Source organism: Lissotriton helveticus, chromosome 8 (assembly GCF_964261635.1).
Source record: "Lissotriton helveticus chromosome 8, aLisHel1.1, whole genome shotgun sequence".
NCBI classification, from domain to species: Eukaryota; Metazoa; Chordata; class Amphibia; order Caudata; family Salamandridae; genus Lissotriton; species Lissotriton helveticus.
In genome coordinates, this window is record NC_136069.1 from 1,213,048,112 (window position 1) to 1,213,069,206 (window position 21,095).

A 21,095-nucleotide genomic window follows, 5' to 3' on the forward strand; every position below is an offset into this window, starting at 1 on the left:
ACAACATCCTGAATCTAACAAAGCCTTAATCCTGTGGTCTGGAATGTAGAAACTTACATATAAGCAGTGTCCCAGCTCTTACGTATAATGAAAATTAATTGGGATACACCTAACGTCATTGGGTTCCTCAACTGGTTTCTTATTGGGACAGGACAGAGAAATGTGTCCCCATCCACCACAGTCAAAACATTGGGGATTGGTAAAGGCCTTCGGCATGGTCAGAAAGGTCCTATTTTAAGAAGGTTTTGTGACAAATTTGTTAGGTCTTTTCTCATTCTTGAGAGGAGCCTGACTTCCCACTCGGCTAGGTTCTCTGACATTTAAGCGTGGCTGGTCTATGGAAAAAGTTGTGGCCATCTCTATGGCTTGTTCTATGGTTAGGCCTGCATGTAGTTTGAGAAAATGTTTGTGTTGTTGGGGTAAAGCCTCTAGATATTGTTCCAAATAAATCCAATTCCTGATTTCCACCTTGTGTTCTCAATTTGACTGAGTAATTTATCTGCGGCTAATTTAAGTTTAAATAATAGAGTTTTGGAAGAAAGGCCATGTGTCAGGGGGCCAGGCACAAGCCCTAGTAGCCCTCTCGAAATTTAAAAGAAAGAAATCTGGATCTTCCCCATGGGCATATTCTTGTAATGACATGTGGGGGCCTGTGGATCAGGTGCAAGTGGCAGATAGTGTAGTAAGGCTTATAGGTCAATTGTCGACAATTGCTAAATTAGCATGAGCTTCGCTGCCATGAGGCTGCTTTTGCGCACGTATACCTTACAAGTTCTTTGCTGAGCCCTGTGGTTTAGTCTGCACACGTTGTTCAGCGTTAAACAACAATGCACCTTGTTATTTTGTTGTGATCAGTCCCTCACGCTTAGACATAACATGCTACACACAACTGCACTTCTGGAAATCGTGTACCTTAATATTACAACTGCAACAGGTTTTTGCACTCGGAGATACACCTTTCCAGAGAGAAGACCTATGTTTGTCCTGCGATGTTAACATTGCATCTAGGCCTTGAGGTATGGGGGTCTGCTGATAAAGCGCAGAGGTCTTCTGTTTTATAATAAACAATCTCTAGTCACTGGTAGGGTGGTTAGGTCGTTTAGTCCTTTTCCACTGTTTTTTATGACATGACATCTCCGTTCGTATTCTATAGTATTGTAACAATACTGACTATATTGTGTTTATACATTCTGCTGCTACTATTGACTCATATACTGCACCATAGAGCACGTTAGTTGAAATAAACATTTTAAACTATACTGCATCTCTGATTACTCACATTGTGGACAAATATGAGTGGCCAAGCAAAAGAGTGTCTGGCTCCCACAATTCCCAATATAGAGTGCGTGTTCTGGGTTGTTTACTCATTGGTAGCTCAGCTGTAGACAGAGAACGAATGAAACACTATAGCTAGTCGGTTTGGGAGTTTGGGTACAGATGTGGTAGGTCGGTACACCACCTATTCACTGAGGTCCTGTTTTCCTGTGCATAGTTCTGTATATGTGTAGAATCTCTACAACAATAGGATGGACATTAATTGAAATTTATCTTCAGCAACCTTGTGTAGACTGGCCACGTGCAGCTTCATAGTGTCCTTAAGGGTTTCGCGGTTCGCCTTGGTGCAAGACATTTGTCTTTTGAGGGGCCATTCGAATTTTCTCTGCCCTTGAAAAAGCAGATGTGCCTCGTTCAACATTTGTATCAATGTTCTAATGTGCCAGCATTCTCCACCACTTGTCTGTTGTAGGTGAATATAAATACGATTTTTAAAAAAGTGAGATCCAGGGTTTATTATTACCCAATTATTTTCTCCAGAATTTCACACAGGTTTTAAATAAAGTTTGGAAAGTGTAATTGTCTTAATGTTTTTTATCTGCTTTTTAATTATAGGGGCAGTATTGGCAAAGCCTCCGGCCAGCATAAAAAAATCCATTAAAAAAAAGAAAAAACCCCCGGGTAAGTCACATCTCTTTTACCCTATTGAATAAGGATAGACTAAGCACCAAGAAATAAGTCATCTGTGTTCCTGTACTTAATTTTTTTAACATCAAAGAAGGAAGGTTGGTTTGTCGCATTCTTAAAGCAAGTACTAATTTGTTATGTCAAGAGAGTAGAAATAAATAAATAAGATTTCCTCCTAGGTACAAATAAATAAAACGGATTTCGTTGAGAACCTCAAATGGTTTTGGTGAGCGAAGAAGAGAAATATAAATAAATGAATTGGAAAAAGTGAGGAACTTGTGGAAGGTTATGAACTTCTCCCCACCCGTTTTCTCCAAATCCGGCCATGTACCGGGCTAAGCCACTTTTCTCTGGAAACATGGCAGGACAACACGCCATTTTGCGAGCTTGGTCCTAGTCTTCCATTCTGTGTGGAACTTAGGGATGCTGATTCCAAGAAGGTGCTGGTATTTCCTTCACAGGTGTTACCAGGGTTGGGATTAGCTATCTGGCATCCTGCAGCTACGGGGTTTAAAATGATCACTGAAACCCTGGTTCCTTTCTCTCTGCCAACTTCGAGAAAGGAACCAGGTGGGTCTCAGCTCCTAGTGGCCTGAAGGACTCTATCGGTGTTATCCTTACTTTCGGATTCATTTCTTCTTCTTTGTCCTCTGTTTCCAGATGATGGTCCTAAAAACAACTGCGGTGTTCCCTGATTGACTCCAAGAGGGTCTTGTGAGCAAAATTATCCAGTTCAACTGATGTTATCGTTTCCTTTTCCAGTGTGTTTAAAGAATGGCAGCTGGGCTGTGGGGGAAGAGAAGAGGATTCAATTAAGTCTGTCTCATTTAGAACCTCCCAGGGGATGTTACTTTCTCCTTCGTTTATAAGCTTTTGAAAAATGGCTGGGGTTCTGTGTGGTTTAAACGGTAAAATTGTATTTTTTAGAGGTACTTACCAATACCCTTTTGTCAAATGTTAAGTGGTAATATTTTAGCCTCTTCTTGCTTCCCAATGAGTTCATCCACCCTTGAGAGAGGGTAGGCATCGCACTTTTATATCTAGTTAACTGGTCTTACGGCTATTAAGAATGGATGAACCCATCAAGTTCAGGAACTAGCACAATGGGAGATGGCCAATTACTTTGAGATGGTTGGATTAACCCCATTTACAGCATTTTAGATATTTCTTCACTAGCTGCCTCTCATCTGGCGGCCAGTAACCTATAGGACACCACCCCTTTTTCAGTGGGAATGGCATGTTCGGCTACTTTAGTGCTACCAAGGAGGTCAGAACAGATAGATTAAAGAGATTGCAACACTGGTTGTAGGGAGACCTTTTGTCCTTCATCCAGTTGATCATTAACAACTAATTCTTTTAAGGTACTGGCAGGGATTCTTTCGGTTGGCCAACAAAAAATGTTTTGGGTTGGGTACCCATCCTTTATTTTTGCATGGTTATATAGTAGGCTTGCTTTTTGTATACCACTTTTTTTTAAGAGCATGTCCCTAATTTTTTAACTATTTGATGGGTCCCCTCCATTCAACCTTCATTTTTTTTTCAAGGTCAGGAGGATAACGAGAACCCAATATTTTATTTGAAATTCCCTCCATTGCTTCTCCTTATCATAAAATAGTTTGGTTTCTTCTGGCTTTTTTATTCTATGGTGTAGGCTAAGTCTCATAGTTTACTAATGTGTTGCATTATTTATTGCATATATCTTAATAGATATTGGGCTTCTGTCCCATTATTCTTCTCCCATGCTTCTCTGGTTTTCTCGAGTAGGATTTAGGGTGTTCTCTCATAAAGAAGTTCAAATGAGGAGCAGCCTAAACTGCCTTGAACCTGGCCTCTGATAACAAAGAGAGCTAAGGGAAGGAAAAGATCCTAGTTCCTTCCCTCCCTCAGAATTCTTTCTTTAAATGTTAGTTTGAAGTTTCCGTTGTACCATTCAACTAACCCATCGGTTTGGGGATGTTATATCGAAGTCTCAAGATGTAGTGTCTCCTGGATCCCAGATCTTGTGGAAGTTTTTTGGGCACCCTCTGCACTGATACGTGACCTATTCAGCCCTCACGTATATGTCCATTCCCCTTGTCCATTCCTGGATAGTCGGCTTGTCGGCCACTCCCCATTTGCGGGCAATGTCTCTCTTAGCCACAGCCAGCCCCAAAGATGTAAAGATCAACTGCGTTCTAGTTATGACCACCTACCTCGGGATCTCCAATAGCAATAATTTAGGCTCTATTGGCAATGTTACCCCTAGGACGGTTCCCAACATCCCCAACACCTGTATCCAGAATGGTATGAAAGCGGGACATGCCCAGATCGTGTGGTAAAAATCGCCCTTTGTGGCAGTGCACATCAGGCAATGTGGTGACTCTGCCCTTCCCTTCTTATGTAATCTGTCTATGTCATAATATGTTCGATGCAGTATTTTAAGTTGGATAAGTCAAAGTCTTGTCTTTTAGCTACCTCTCTGGGGTGCATTAATGCTGCCTCCCAACCAATGTTTTCCGTGGACCTCACATCTCTCTCTTATCTTGCACGAAGGCCTAGCAATCCATCAGGGATATTGATGTTAATGGCTTTATATGTGAGGGTGACCGCTTTATTGGTCAGTTCCTCTTGTAGGAGTCTATCCTCTAGGGGAGTGTATTCTGGCAATTGCTCACTAGGGATGTTTTCCGCCTGCTACACACGGCGCAGTTGTGGATATTTAAGGAATTAGGACTCATTTATATTATATTCTTGTTTAAATCATTCCCAGGTTTTAAGTTCTCCTTTTTCAATGATGTCCCCTATCGTGGCGATCCCGAGAAGGTCCCAGGATTCAAACCCTGTGAGTTTGAATAATTCTCTAAAGCAGTTCCCCTCCCAGAGCGGTGTGGTCCGCGTAATCCATTTAGTCCACCCCAGGCTTTTGCTAGACCTCTGTCACGCCAGCACAGTCAGTTGAGTCGCGGGTAGTAGATGTCAACTCCCCTTCCCTCCATAAAGGAAGTGTAGATGTGTATGCATCGTCTCCCTCTCAAGGCGGTATGTGGGGTGGACTCTATCCCCATTTGTTTATGGGCAGCATATGGGATGCCCAATAGTGAGCCTCTATATCGGGAAGTGCGATCCCTCTGTTGTAGGGGTTGTGCTGTAGCGTCCGAAGTGCAATTCTGGGGTGATCTGATTTTACTATCTATATCTGCAAATATGGCCATGGGCAGGGGATGGTACGAGTTTTGAAGGACATATGAAAATTGAGGCAGTGTGATCATTTTAAAGAGAGCTGCTCGACCAAGCATGGTGAGAGGTTGATCTTTCCATCTCTCTACGTCGGCCCTGAAGTTGTTCAGGACGGTCCCCTGATTTTCCTGTCAACATATCTCTGAGTGGGGGTGACATAAATACCCAGATACTTAAAGCCAACAGCGCCACTCACAGATTGCAGGGCAAGGAACAATCCAGTTGTGTGTTGGTCGGGCAATAGAAGTAGATTTATTCCAGTTAATTATATATCCCGAGTGTCGTCCATAGTTCGTAATCAAGTCGAAAAGGACTGGAATGGTTGTCTCGGGGTGTGCAATGTACATCAGGATATCTTGGCATAGAGAGAGGTATCCTCCTCCTCCGCATCCTCGGGCGCAACGCCGAAAACCTTGAATAAATGGGTGTATGCTAATGGCACAGGCCAGTGACTCCACAGTGAGTGTAAAGAGGGAAGGGTCCCGAACACCCGCCAGTGACTCGCACCGAGGCCATTGGATGTTGGTATAAAAGTGCCACACAGCTTCGGAACTTCGGCCCAAGCCCAAATCTATCCCGGGTAGCATTGAGGAACTACCAGTTTACAGCGTCAAATGCTTTTTTAGCACCTAATGATAAAAAAGCATGGGGACTTGTCCTGTTTTGCACCTCAATAAGCCAATTGTGTGTGCATCTATGGTTTAAGTGGGTGGATCTACTGGGCATAAATCCAGACTGATCTTCGTGGAACAGACCCTTAATCACTCCCAGAAGGCGAGTTGCAAAGATAGTGACCACGATCTTGACTTCCGAGTTCGGAAGAGAAATGGGTCTTTAGGACCCACATTGATCAGGGCATTTATGAATAGCCTATGAAGGTGAGGGCACAGGATAGCTATGTATCACCTATAAAATTCCTCAGGCAGCCCGTTGGTTCCTGGGGCCCTCCAGAAGCATAGCCTTTTCACTGCATCTCGAACCTCCGTCAGGGATAGGTCTTCGTCAAGGGCTTTCAAATCTACCTCTTGCAACCTAGGGGAAGGTATAGCCCCTAGGTACTCTTGAAACTCTGCCTGCGATTTTTGTCGCCCTGCCTGATATAGTTCTTTGTAGTATTCAGCAAAGGCTGTGGCTACTCCAACATCCGTGCTCTGTTTTTTCCCCTGGAAGTCTATCACTTCCTTTAACCATTTATCACAAGCCTCTTCCCTGCCAAGCCAAGCTAGGAGTTTCCCTGCCTTATCTCCTACCTCGTAGGTGTGATGTAGTGTCGTCAGGTGCAATTTCCTGGCATTATCAGAGGCCAGTTCCTTATATTCCAGTCTTAGGAAAGCAAGTTTGCAGGACATTACAGGGTTATTTTTCTGGACAACCTGCCTGTCTAAATCATTTATTTTTTGTTCCAGGTCTGTCAGGCACTTGTCCCTTTCCTTTTTTCCCCACGCTATGTGATTATGGGTCCGATCCTGCAGCACCGTCCTGTAGGCCTCCCATAGCATCACCCCAGAGTCTTTATTTTCTCACGAGTCAAATGCAAAAGCTTTAAAATGATTACATCAAGCTGTTGTTTAACTAGCCATTTCTAGGTTTCCCTCAAGTCAAATGCTCTTTATTTTCAAGGCATCTGCTTGGTTCTCTCCCTTGGTTAGGGAGGATCCCATAATCATCACCTCTCTCACTGCTTCCTAAATTTTCATATTCACTTTGTGAAATGACTATTTGCATTTTAGCATGTAAAGACAGAGATATTTTTTATTTTACCAAAAGTATATGCGGTTTCTGTTTTATTAATACTCCGCCAACTACGCCCACCCTTACTCCCAACCACTGTCGCAGCTTCAAGAGCAAGCAGGGGAAGGGATAGGGGAAGAGGGGGGCTCTTTCTGGCTGCTGACATCAGATATGAGGTCTTCCCTGCGCTTTTGGTGTGTAGAGAAGGTTTACCTCCCTTGATCTGGCGCAGTTCTTAGTTAAATTCCTCAATATGTGACCGGGCAGGACTCGTAATGGGTAATTGCAGGCCGCTACTCCAAGGGGTGCAACAGCCTGAGTTGAGAACTCCGGGCACGGAGGACCGACCCTCCCTGTTCAGACACATGTTTCACCCTCCTTCCTCACTCAGTCAATGGCCACAAAGTATCCACGGTGACTCCAAGGGGACGCCACACACTCGGAATGCAGGATATCTCTACAGCCCGTAGAAGATCAAGTGCTGGTGGATGGAGTCTGTTTTGTCCCCCCACAGGGTAAGGGCAAGGTGAGGGGGAGCTGCTCTCCCAACCCACACTGGCTCTACAAAGTAGAGTGTTGTCCCTTGTCCTACGTTCAGGGCGGGACTCAGTCGGGCCATCTCTGTGTGTTCGAGGCACCAGAAATTATGAGTAGTGGCTGCACAGGAGAGAAAGTTGTCCCTTGTCTTTCACCTGGGGCGGGACGGCGGGACCCAGTAAAATTGATTTTATATGTTACAGGCCCTCTCAGGGCCTTTGGGCCTCAAATCCAGGTCTCATAGCCCGCAGGGACTCGCCGTCTATTCTGGCTACTGTCTGGATCTGCCTTCACAGGCACACACACCCCAGGCCACAACAGCCTGAGAAATAGCATTTCCACCGCTCCGGGGAAGGGTATGGTGCAGCGGGGGAACACCAGGAAATCTGCTGTAGGAACGTATGTGAGCAGTGACAGCACTGCACACAATGGGCCCCACCTCTTCACCCTCAGCAGCCTGCTATTGTCTCACTCAGGACCAGTAACGTAGCTGGCCACTCACCGCAGGGCTGCACGGCACCCAGAGAAGCCCTCTGTAGCACCACAGACCAGTGGTGAGAAAGCAGTGTTTTTGCCTGAGTCTGAATGGCTTCACCTCTCGTATCCAGGCTTCTCCTCTCAGCCGCTCATGGGAGGAGATGCAGATCCCCAGTTGGGTCTCGCACCAAAGCAGGATCTCTGCTGTCTTCCCACGTGGAAGGGTGGGAAGGCACAAATTTCAGCAACCGGTCCGCCAGTGAGCCGCACGCTCTTCAGCATTGGAGGAAAGCCCCCAAGGCTCCGCAAGCCGCCACATTGTTGAGGTCGCACTCAAGCCTCCTCAGCGCTGCTCCGATCAAGTCACGCCAATTCAGGTACCCGTGAGGCCCCCACAGGACAATATTGGGGGAAGGTTGTGCTCCTGCCAGGTGAGTGTTGTCTTTGATTCCGCAGGATTTAGGCTGTCAACGGGAGCTCATACTGAGCACCTCTCTCACGGCCATAGCCTAGGCCAAGGCCCCCCAATATGACATTCTTAACTTCTTTATATGGTCTGGTACCATAAGGATTGGCTAACTGGTAGGCGGCCTGTGATTCCTCGACTAGTGATGGAGCCAGGAAAAAGTGCCATTTGTCAGTGGGCCGAGTACAAGCCCTAACAGCCCTCTCAAATTTTTTAAGCATGGTATCTGAGTCTTCCCCAGGGACATATATTGTAATGATATGTGCGGGGCTGTGGACAAGGTATGAGTGGCAGAGATGTTGGACATAAGCAACTCTGTGTATACTGGCCACTTGCAAATTCATAGTGTCCTTAAAGGTTTCAAGGTCGCCTTGGCAGAAGAATTTTGTCTTTTGAGGGCCCATTCTAATGTTCCCTGCCCTTGAATGAGCAGTTGTGCCACATTCTCTATTTTTATCATTGATCTAATGTGCCTGCATTCTCCATAACTTGTCGGTTGCGGCTGAATATAAACATGTTTCAAAAGAATTTGAGTTCTAGGGCTTTATTGCCACCCAAATAAATTTCTCCAGAATTTCACCCAGGTTTTAACTAAAGTTAGAAAAGTCCAATTGACTTAATGTCTTTTATTTCCTTTCTTTCTTTTAGGGCCCATCGGAAAAAAGAAGAAACCCCAGGGTAAGTCACATCTCTTCACCCCTATTGAATAAGGATAGACTAATCACCAAGAAATTATCACCACTGTTCCTGGACTTTTAAAAAAAAAAAACAAAGAAGGAAGGGTGGTTTGTCGTTTTCTTAAAACAGGTATTCAGACAAGATATTGAGTGAGTTATGCCGACTGACACAATTATCAAGTTGCATATATCGTCATACATAAATATCAACAGCAAAAATATTGTGGAGAAGAATATCAATGTTAATATAAGTAATATTGGGTTTTTTTTAAATACAAGTCACTAATATAATTTGCAAAATTATACTTGTTTAAAATATTTATTTTTAATTAATGTTATAGATTTTTTAATATATATTTTAAATGTATTTGATGTATTTTTTTGAATAGGTATTGTTTATGTTTTTGAATGTATGTGTTAAATTTTTAGTAGTTATCAAATGTATTTTAATTAAATTTTGCATTTTTTGTGTTCCGTAGCGGGTTTTGGGTTTAGAGGGGAATAGGGTAGGAAGTCATTTATTTATAATAATTTAATTATTATTTTTTATTTACTACTACTTATTTAATTGATATTTTATCTTGTTAATTTTGCTTTAATTTTTGGGGGGTCAATTGTATATGTGGGTTTATACGGGTAAAAGGTGGAAGTAATTTATTTGTAATGAATTAATAATTAGTTGTTAGTTAATATTAATTAATGTAATTGATAATCATATATGGTAATGGTGTAATTTTTTTGTGGGTTGTGAGTTGTGGTGTTCATAGGTGTAAAGGTTGGGAAGTAATTAATTTGTTATTAATTAATAATTAGTTGATAATTAATTAACTAATAATGAATTATGTTAGCTGTTTAATTATATTTTTTTTGTGTCATTTTTGGGTATAAGGGTTTCAAGGTGGAAAGTAATTTATTTTTTATTAATTACTAAAGAGTTATAAATTAATAATAAATAATGAATTAAGTTAATTGTTTAATTACCTTTTTTGAGATTGAGGTTTGGGTTTATAGGGGTTAAGGGTGGAGAGTAAATTATTTTTTTTATTTTATTTTTAGTTGGTAAACACTATTAGTTATATAATTGGAAATCAATTTTAGTTGTGTGATTATTTTTTTAAGTTGTTTTTATATGTGGGTTGTAGGGATTATAAGGGTAAAGTGTGGGGAGATAATTATTATGAACTAATTTTAATTTGTGTTTTAATTAGTAATATTTGGTTACCTGATAATTAATTATATTAATTGTGCAAATATATTTTAGATTATAGTTGTGAGTTGAGAGGTGTTATAGGTTAGAAAGTAGATAATTAAAATTTATATAATAAATAATATTTTTGGTAATAAATGATGTCTAAAAACAAATATTTATTTGTATTAAAATTATTTTTGTATTTTATTTAATATAACATTTGTAGGTATTTGTGATATGTATTTAACATTATAGTATATTTTTACCTTTTAGTTTTTCTAAATTATATATATATATTTATTTTCAACATATTTATATATTTTTTATTTACTTTTTTATTAACATATTTAAATTTTGTTGATGATATTTCCTTTGTTTTTAATTTTCAACTGACTGGAGTGGGAATAGTAAATGTTACCTTTCCACAATCCAATACTTTCCCTACTGTTGCACTGACTGGAGTGAGAGTAGTAAATTTTACCCCTCCCCAATCCAACACTTTCCCTACTGTTGTACGAACTGGAGTGAGAATAATACATTTGATCACTTCGCTATCCAACATTTTCTCTACTGTTGCACTTATTGGAGTGGGAATAGTACATTTTACCCCTCTATTCTACAGTTTCTCTGATATTGTATATGCTGGAATGGATGCCGTAAAAATTACCAATGTGCAGTCTATCACTGTTACTACTATTGCATTTATTGGATGGTGATTTGTAAATTTTATTTTCACGCAGTCTTAATATTTATGTGTTGTGGTTAGTGGGGGTGGTACTCTTTTATATTTACTTTAATACTTTGCATAGTTTGGTTTAAATTGTAGTGGGTTTTTATGTATATTAAATGTTATAATTTATTTTGTATTGGTATAATATATATTATTATGTTTTGTTTATTTGAAATTGTACTATTTTTTATTATTAATATTTGTAATTTAAAAAATAATGTGTCCGGAATGTAAAGATTTTTTTAATATTTAGTGGTCGATTCCGAATTGGGAAACAAATCCGTACGACGATTCGTATTCGAAGTCGTTTCTGTACGAATAGTAGTAATCCGTCCGAATCGCGTAGTACGATCCGTTGGCTCAAAATATGTACGAATCGTCACGAACCGTATGAAAGTCAAGGGTGAGTCCGTACGACATAGACCCGCACAGTAAACCGTACGAATCATAAATATGCCGTATGACCCACCAAGTACGATCCAGACCGGGGAATGGGGACGCGATTCGTACGGATACGTCGGGTATGGCTTTTTAACCAAGTATGACACCTGAACATATGACCCTATGGAACAGTTATGATCCAAGGAGCCGGGAAACCCTCAGGGTAGCTGTTGCGCCATACGAATGGAATAAATAAATAAATAAAATAAATAAATTAGCAATTCGTACGGAGATCTACACTATCGCATAAGCACTGTACCCCTAAATTCAAGGGGAGTACACAAGGGGTGTACGCATCATACACGTACGACCTCGGGGGTAAGGACAGTACCCCAACTCACCGTACACCGACAATCATGGGGGGTACCCACGGGGACATACGTACAGTACCCCTGTAATCCAGGGGTATACGCACCATACCCCGATGCACCGTACCCCTGCAATGATGGGGTGTATGCACCGTACATGGGGGGACTGTTCCGTATGCATTTCGAGCTGAAAACTGGTTTTCTGGACGTTTTAAACTCCCATAGCAAAAGCGTTGCACGGAGTGCTGTCGACACGAATCGTACCTGCTGGGTCGGAAAAAGCTGCTTCGAACCGTACGGACGTCACGTACTGCGTGTTCCAAATACGATTCGTACGGATCAATGAGTCGTACGGTCTTTGGTATGAATCGTACGGAGAACTGCATTGGGTACACATCGTACTACATCGCACGTACGGGTACGGTACTCTTTACGATTCGTATGGGAAAAGGGCTCTGTACAACGATTCGGACGCGATTTTACCGAATCGGAATTGGCCCCAGAATGGTTCAATTTAATGAGAATGGTTTGTTTTTTATAGATTTTATGCCATTGATATATGTACATATATGAATACATTTATTTGTTATATTTGTTTATAATTTTTAAACTATAAAATTGATTCAAATAATTTGAATCAATAATTAGTTTAATAACTGTTTTAAAGTAAATATATGTAAATATATGTATTTATTATTATACATGTCTGGTTAACTTTTTTAAAGTAAGTGTATTTGTTATATTTGGTAAGATGTATATCACATGTAATTTATTTTTTTAATTAATGTCGGTACTTAATGTATTTAATATTTATTATTTTATGTATATTACCTACTGGCGGTCGCCAGTAGGTATATATAGTTAGGATTTTTTCTCTATGGGATTTTTGAAAATTCTATGTCTAATAACTTTGGCGTTTGTGGACGGAATTGGCTGAAATTTTCAGGAAAATGGCACATTTTGTTTCTGAGCAGCCCCTGAAAATCGGGGGGGGGGGGTTCGTCCAGGGGGGGTCGAGAAAAAAGGGGGGTCCCAAAACGTGTTTTTAACATTGAGTTTTCCATAGGGCGGTTGGCCTCACTTTTAGCCCGAACGGCTGAATGGATTTGCACGAAACTTGGCAAAATTGTAGGGACTGGTAGCCCGATGTGCCTTTTGTAGGTCTCAATATATGTGCTCCAGTGGATTTTGAGAAATTAACGTTTAAAAAAAGATATATATCTGTAACAGCGGACCGGGCAGCGCTCCGGTTCGCGTACTTTTCGCTCAACGGAGCTTTGTGAAGCGAAGCTGATTGGTTCTCCGGCGTCTGTAAACATTCCAAACAGTCCGTTGCGGCCGCCATCTTGTCTCTCGGTAGGATCGAGAGACAAGAGGAGGCCAAAGTGAAGGGGCAAATGACCATAAGGGGGCATAGTAGATTCTCGCTGACCCCCTAGGTTTGATGTGGAGGTTTTAAAAGGGCCCCGCGGGGCAAAAAAAAAAAATAATAATAATAATCGAACGGCTGAATGGATTTGCACGAAACTTGCCAAAATTGTAGGGACTGGTAGCCCGATGTGCCTTTGCTAGGTCTCAATATATGTGCTCCAGTGGATTTTGAGAAATTAACGTTCAAAAAAAGATATATATCTGTAACAGCGCTCCGCTTCGCGTACTTTTCGCGTTACGGAGGTTTGCGAAGCTGATTGGTTCTTCGGCGTCTGTAAACATTCCAAACAGTCCATAGCGGCCGCCATCTTGTCTCTCGGTAGGATCGAGAGACAAGAGGAGGCCAAAGCGAAGGGGCAAATGACCATAAGGGGGCATAGTAGATCGTCCCTGACCCCCTAGGTTTGATGTGGAGGCTTTAAAAGGGTCTCGCAGGGCAAAAAAAAAATACAGTTTTTTTAGTTTTTTTGCGTGGAGTGCGCCCGGTTCGCGAACCAGGAAGCGTTCTGGGGAGCGTACTTTCTTGAAAATTAGTGAAAAAAGTTAGAGTAAAATAATAATTGTGAGTGATCAGATGTAGGGTAGCTCTGAGAAGAGCTTTTGGGTTTATGGTACATTTAGGTACTTATAAGTAGGTACCAATGCACAGTCTTAAATTCAGAGTGAAAATTCTGTTGCCCTCATCTGAGAAGTGAACTCCATCTCCTCTGTAGATATCTTGCATGTAGTAACGCAAGTTATTGTTGTACAGGGAGCCCATTCCATGGTCTCTCATGTAAGCTGAAACAGATTTGTTTACATGCTTCCTCGATTTCTCAATTTGTGGACAAAATTGGTTCGACCACCTCCATTTTTGTCTTTGGCATATATTTGAATATACCAAGGCAGTCTGAGGAAAAAGTGCCATCAATTGCTCAAAGGTGTCCTTTAAAAGCATTTCCAGACCTACCCCAGTCAAAGTGCCCAAATCATTACCTCCACATTGCACAATTAACAGGTCAGGTTTTGGCAAATGCATAAAGGTTTTCACCAATGGTATCAATTGGTGACATTTTAATCCTCTGTGGCCAAACCACTTAATTTCCACATCTTGTAAATTGAGGTTAGGTAAATTCCTGTTTTCAGCGTACCTCTGAGCCCAATAGATGTAACTATGTCCAACAATCCAGACAGAAAACATGGCGAGAGAAGGTTCTCCTGCAGTCAGATGAAGTGTGGCAATGAAATGGCAGTTGAAAAAATGAGAGTGTAAAATGAAAAAAACTGAGGAGTTTCTGTGTTAATGAAGCAGTAAGAGTGATTGGTGGATTTTGATTGCTGAAAACAGAAAGTTAGGGTGCATGGATGAGTTAGTTGAAAGATGTATTTTGAGTGGCGAAGAAAAAATCATTAAATGAAAGATTGCACTGGATATGCAGGTGCACTGAGAGTTCAGAGTTCAATTGCAACATTGTTGTGTGAACTTGCAAACACCAGAGGTCTTGCAAGAGGTGGTTGCTATGCAAAAAAGGCAGAGAGGGCAGAGGGGGGAAGGGTTTTGATTTGAAAAAAGAGAGGGAAGAGTTTTGATTGGGTGACATGAGAGATATGTGTGAGGAATTACAGCATTTCTGTGCTTTTGATAGCTGCAGACTCTGGAGTGCATACCTTTTGCTCTGCTGAAGACAAATTGGTGTGTTTCTGAGACTGTTTTGAAACTCAAAGTATTTGCTAAGGTGAGAAAAGATTTCTTTAATTTAGATAGAACATAGTGTGCTTTAAGGAGAAAATTATGAAGAAAGTTGTGTTTTTCAAATGTTGCTTTGTCTCAAGTGTTTTACAAATAGATTTTGTTTGTTTGAGAAATTGTAATTGGAGAAAATGTGAAGTATTAGTACTGACAGGGTTTTTATGTGCATAGGAGCTGTGGAGTGTTTTCAAATTATGAATTGTAAATCGTTTTTGAGAAAAAGCAATGGTTTTAATATTGATGAGAAGGACATAATGGTGTCTGCTTCTTTATAAGGTAATTGAGAGTCTCTGATGTTATTTTTCCCATTTCAATGTAAGAAGTTTGTCTGTGGAGCAAATTGCTTGTAAATATGCTCCCACCTGTGCATGGCAAATTTAGATTTTGAATGTTTGCGTTACATAGGCATGTTAAAGGTGACTGAAACATGCTGCAAAGGCAATCAAAAAACGCTTTTATGTGTCTTAAGGACATTTTAAGTCATTTCCCCATGTGCAGTGTTTTCAAATTATGAGTTGAAAATCGTTTTTGAGGTAAAGGAATGTTTTCAAAATTTATGTGCGCCATATGCCCCCAAATTTCTTTTTCAGGGGTGCAGCAGGGTGTTCTTGAGACACTCCTGCACCCTCGGAAAAATTCGTAATTTGCGATGAGGTAATTGCTAATCGCAAATTGCACCTTCATTCCTATGGGCCTCCTGCTGCATGGAAATGAATGGGTAATTTGTAATTAGCAAATAGCTCAACGCAAACTAGGAATGGTAAAGAATCGCTATTTATTCCTTAAAGTTCGCTATTTAGGAAATGCAAAAAACTTTGATGATACATATGGCGGTTCATCTCTAACAAGATAAGAAGCATAGGGATATATTTATGATGACTGGCGCATCACCAGGGATGTGTTAGTCATTCTGTGCCGCTGTTCCGTCACCTATGGTGTGCTGCATTTACAATGCGGCGCATCATGGGGCAAAAACAGCACAGATGCGTGACGTATCTGTGCCGTAAAGGTGGCGCATTGCTGGAGTTGTATCGCAAGTGTGATGAAGCTCCAGCAAGGCTCAGGGGTGCCCCTGTCGCAGGGTTTCTGTTCTCACACAGAACTGTGGACAGAGGATTGGAACCTCGGCGAATTAGGGTGTCCCAAAACTCACCTTAGTAATCAAAAACCCCTTAGCAAGCTAGGTACAGTGTCACATTGGATATAACAAACTCTCAATGTTTAGACAATCCAGAATATGAACTTATAGTACCTCAGGATACGTGGAACTCATGAACAGTCGGTCGTTATATATTTCTTAGAAACCAGAACATGGAGTTAAGAAGAACACATGTGTATTTGAAATGTTTATTTACTAATGCCGTCTTCTCAGGCGTAGTATCTTAGATAATACAAGTACACATATTATCAGTAGCAAAATTACCAGCATAGTTACTAGTACATAAAAAGCGAATGGTGACAGTATGTTAACATGCTGTAAATGAATAAGAGTTAGCAACACTTATAAGCAGCCGCGGGCCGTGGAGGGAGTTACAGTGGGGCAGGGAGGCGGGGAGGGGGAGGGGCAGGGTGGAGAGGGCTCCACCCTGCCCCTCCCCCTCCCCGCCTCCCTGCCCCACAGTAACTCCCTCCACGGCCCGCGGCTGCTTATATCTCACCTTCCCTAATACACATATTATATTATTTGCTAAGAAGGTCTCTTTGTGTTGGTTTAGGGCGTGCCCATACTTTAGTGTCTTAGATTTGAAGGAATCACATCAGCATACACCAGCTCTCTCTTCATGTGAACCGCATCAAGTGTTGTGTATGTGTGTTCGGCAAAGCAATATAAAACCCGCCTCATGCCCAGAATTGGCAGAAGCTGCACTTATGTTATGAGTATGAAGTCGTGGAGATCAGACCTCATAACAATTCTGTATCGTGTTGTTCTTGAAACTTCAGCACTCGCTGTACAGATATAGTTTAACAAGTAAAGCAGATAGTAGAGCAATAACATATTATTCTCATGTAAATCACGATGAACTATTAGGTTGAAAGCTAAAGCAACAACTAAGTGTCGTGTGCAGAAGTTGCAAAAAAGGAAAAATGGCGTTTAAACCGGTAATGAGTCCATGCTAACTTAACACGGTGTAAAGATATCCAGGATCTACATGACACCTCCCCATGATCCGGAAACGAACTGAATAAGATAATAGAAGTGCCATCTCATGAGAGCAGATTGCAACTTTATATGTGGACGGTCCGCAAGGTAAAACATTAAAAACTAGGAAAATTTAATGCTAAAGAAAAATAAAACAGCCAACTACTTTATCGAGGCTTAAGCCAATAGACAAGCTAAATAATAAAAACTTGACAAATAAGTCAATGAATTGTCAATGAAATGCTAGTACTCAGCATATCAAACATGAAAAAGGTCTATGACATAACTGTGTATGCAAAATAAGCTGCTACAGCCTCTAATAGGAAGTCACCGTCTTCATCCGAAAAGAGTTCAGCCATCCAATTTAAAAGCGGAAAAGAACATACGTGCTCTCCCAGCACCGGATCCTCTATCACCATCAGAGGACAGCTCGGTGGGTTTTCAAGAAAGCTCTGTTCCAAGAAAGACTGTGTTGCCGCCAGTAAATTCCAGGGACCAATTAGTCCATGGATCAATGCCACAGTCATAATCCTTTCGCCAGGACAAACCAACTCGTGAGTAATGATAGGACTCATCAGCTGATTAAAGTCGACGTCAGTAGAAACCGGTCCGCAGAGACACAAATCAATGGCCCAATCGAAATCACAGGTCAGGCAGTGAAATACAGGCTGGACACAGGTGAAGTAGGAGAATCGAAAAGATAATCCATATGCCGTGCTTAATATCGCCAACGGCATTGTGCCATAATATTCAAGCATGCGATTGCGGAACAGCGTCAGCAGCTGCAGGGCGGGAGCTTGCACAGGAGGGACATCCATATTTAAAAATGTAAAAAAGCACAAGAGCGTCCGCTGGTAATGCAAGTAAAAATGGGAATCCACCAAGCACAGTGGAAAAAATAGAATGAAAGAAAGCAGGGATGATTCCAAAGATTTTCTCAAATGAAGTCACGAGACCACTGGTAACAACTTTAAAAAAGTGCGCCAGGCCCTTTGTGGAGGACGCGTTAGAGATAGTCCGAACCATCTTGCTGAAATGGAAAGGCGAATCTGTATTTAAAAGGGTCTGCACCTCTGTACGGGTGTTCGCTATGTGAAGCACGAAAGTTTCACGGGCCGAAGTCAAGGCCACCTCTCTCTGAGACAAAAGAGCTCTTATTCTTGCCATGCCGTTGAAATGTGCTCCCAAGGTTGGTATTTGTGGCCAGATTGAAAACTCCCTATGTTCATGTGTGGGAGGAAATAGAACATTTCTGCAGCAAATAACCCGTTCACTTACTGTTACGATAAAAGGAATACTTTTAATTAACCCAGAACAATCTTCATTATTGAGCATCAAATAACTACCATTTTCCAACAACTTGAACGTGGGGATGATAGCAGGAACTGGCGTGCCTTGCAACACGCAAGCCATATTTGGTCGGTGTTTGTTGCATGAACCGTGTAACTGTATGTGCCTACACATTAGTGAATGATCTGGCGTCTCAGTGCATTCCTCTCCATTCAGATAAACTTCTTGATCATCTTTGAAAATCTGTATGTGTATGGAAGCGACCAGACCTCATGAAGAAAACCACTACCTAAAGGTTAATAACTACCTATTAGTATATATTTCATACAATTTGAAAACTTATATAAAGCAAAAGGCAGCGTTATTAAACCGTGGATAAGGCACGTTGCCAAAGCAGTCAACCTTTTGGATTTATACTGGAAATGTTAAAGGAAGAATTACGGAGTAGGGCCTGTAAATCTTTAATGGACAACGAGTAAAATTACTCCAACCATCATATTCCTGTAACTCCGGGATAGTAGGGGTGTTTAATTTTTTAGAAGTAGCCAATCCAAAGCATTTGGTCTGGGAAATTGTTTCATTCACAAACAACATATGATTTGGGATGAGACATGCACGGTGCAAAGCCTCAGTGCCTTGTACCTGCCAGGTTCGTGAACCCCAAACTGATGTAGATCCTGGATATTTTTACTCTGTGTTAAGTTAGCATGGGCTCATTACTGGTTAAAACGCCATTTTTCCTTTTTTGCAACTTCTGCACACAACACTTAGTTGTTGCTTTAGCTTTCAGCCTACCTGCGTCAAGATCTATGCCTGCTTCAAGCAGGCGCAGGGTTTTGATGTAGCTTTGTCCTATCTGATTGTAAATGCGGCACACTGTGGGTGGCAGAGCAGCGGTGCACGTTAACTGGTGCATCCCTGGGGATGTGCTAGTTAATATAAATCTGCCCCTTTACATTTAATTATGTGCAGGGGACACAGAGTCGGTGAGGTTTATCCAAGGTTAAGAAGAGATGAGTCCTGTTCAGTGAAAAATTGGAGATAGGCTTCACCTCCTCTGCTCCTCAGCATCGTTGGACATGGTTAAATAATAGCTGCAAAATGTTACTCTTGTTAAACAATTTTACTATTATAATCTCTGAGATTTGTCTCTTACTGTGCAACATCTCATTGTTGTTATCTTTCTTTAAAGATAAAGACAACATCAATATGAGCGACAATCAGCAATCAGTTGATTTCGACCTCATCATTGAACTCGTAATTGAAACATCAGTGGATGTTGATCCCTTGGATGATTTCAATCCTGAGGATGAAGAAGAACGTGATGAGGATGCAGATTTGTCAGAATTGTATGACATAGGATGGGAAGCTGACTTGCTTGAGCCTATGGAACTATAAACATTTATTTTATAAATTTATAATAAATAAAAAGTAAATATGTAAACCGTTTAATTTAAAAATAAAGACACCTTCAAAAACAGGTTATGTGTAGTGTCTTCAATAAAATATTAAAATATGGTCATAAAATTAGATCAGATTCATATATAAAACAGGACAGGTAAAATGAATATAAATTCCATTTCTTTTTTGCTATTTCTGTATTCTAAATTTGCCATGTACAAAAAATTCTTCTATGTAAAAATTTTAAGTAGTGTGTTAAGTTTTTGATGACTGTTATTAATTTACTGTTGGGTAATAGTGGTTAATAACATTTTTTATTATATTTTACCACAGATTCAACTGCAGATTATTTCAAGATTTTAGGATGCCAAGCAAAGAAAGAGTGAGAAAGGCTGCAAAACGTCAAAGACAGCAGGTGAATGAAAAAAAGCAGCAGTCCTCTAACAAAAAGATTTGTCAAGTCACCAAGAAAGCACCGGGTAAGAGTACAAAAACATTCATAAGAAATATCTCTAGTAAAAAAAATATTACTACAGAAAATGTTTCAGTCCAGAAAAGGAGAAGCAATTCAAACGGTAAGGAAAGGCCAATGAGAAATGTTACTGCTAGAGTAAGAGATAACTCTATGCATGAAAGTAGAAGGAAACAACAGTTTAGGGACATTCGTAAACGAATGTTCCGCAACAGGATAATTGGCAATTTGTTAAAAAATATTAAGAAAGGTCAACAGAAAGTGTTTTTTTATAAGAGAAAAAAAATTGTTGAGAAAGTTATTGATCAGGCATTTGAAATTAAACGTAAGTTATTTATTTTGACAATCAATAGAATTAGGAAGCTAAACAAGGCAATTTATGATTTCAAAAGAAATAGTAGATGGAAGAGAATAGTTAATCGTAGTAATTTTTGTGAAGTTTTTTCTGGAGAATGGATGCATAGTTCAAGCTCTGAGGCATTTTTTAATGAGGAGAGTTATTTCCAGGATAATGATTTGGTGCATGCAGTTGACACCAGTGGTCGAGCTTATGAAGTGAAAGATGGTTGTCCAGTTGAAAAAGAAAAACTTGTGACAACAGAGATAGAAGAGGTGTTAGGTAATGAGGTTTTAGGGAGACGTCCTAAGGGTCCTGTGTACACCTGGAAGTGTAGTAGTATTTGCAGTGTACGACTGGATTCCATCAATTTGCTTTGTGATTTTATACGGTCATTTAATAAGAAAAGTTTGAAGCAGAAAATGAAGTTGTTGCAAGAATTAGATCCTTGCAGAGTGAGAGAAGTGATAGGTTTGCATGGTCATTCACTGGCTTGTCTTTCCAGGAGAGTATGCCAGAGTGTTTTTCATCATTTCAGGATGCTAGCAGTGCATCATAATA

The 21,095-nt window shown here is 40.7% G+C and overlaps 1 protein-coding gene across 1 annotated transcript in view; it reads left to right on the forward strand.

Moving 5' to 3' along the window:
• LOC144773871 (uncharacterized) overlaps positions 1-21,095 on the forward strand; it is a 120,880-nt gene that overhangs the window by 4,567 nt on the left and 95,218 nt on the right. Inside the window, exons 3-4 of the mRNA XM_078658956.1 lie at positions 1,891-1,956; positions 9,038-9,067. Coding sequence (XP_078515082.1) covers positions 1,891-1,956; positions 9,038-9,067 — 96 coding nt within the window. The remainder of the gene's footprint in view (positions 1-1,890; positions 1,957-9,037; positions 9,068-21,095) is intronic.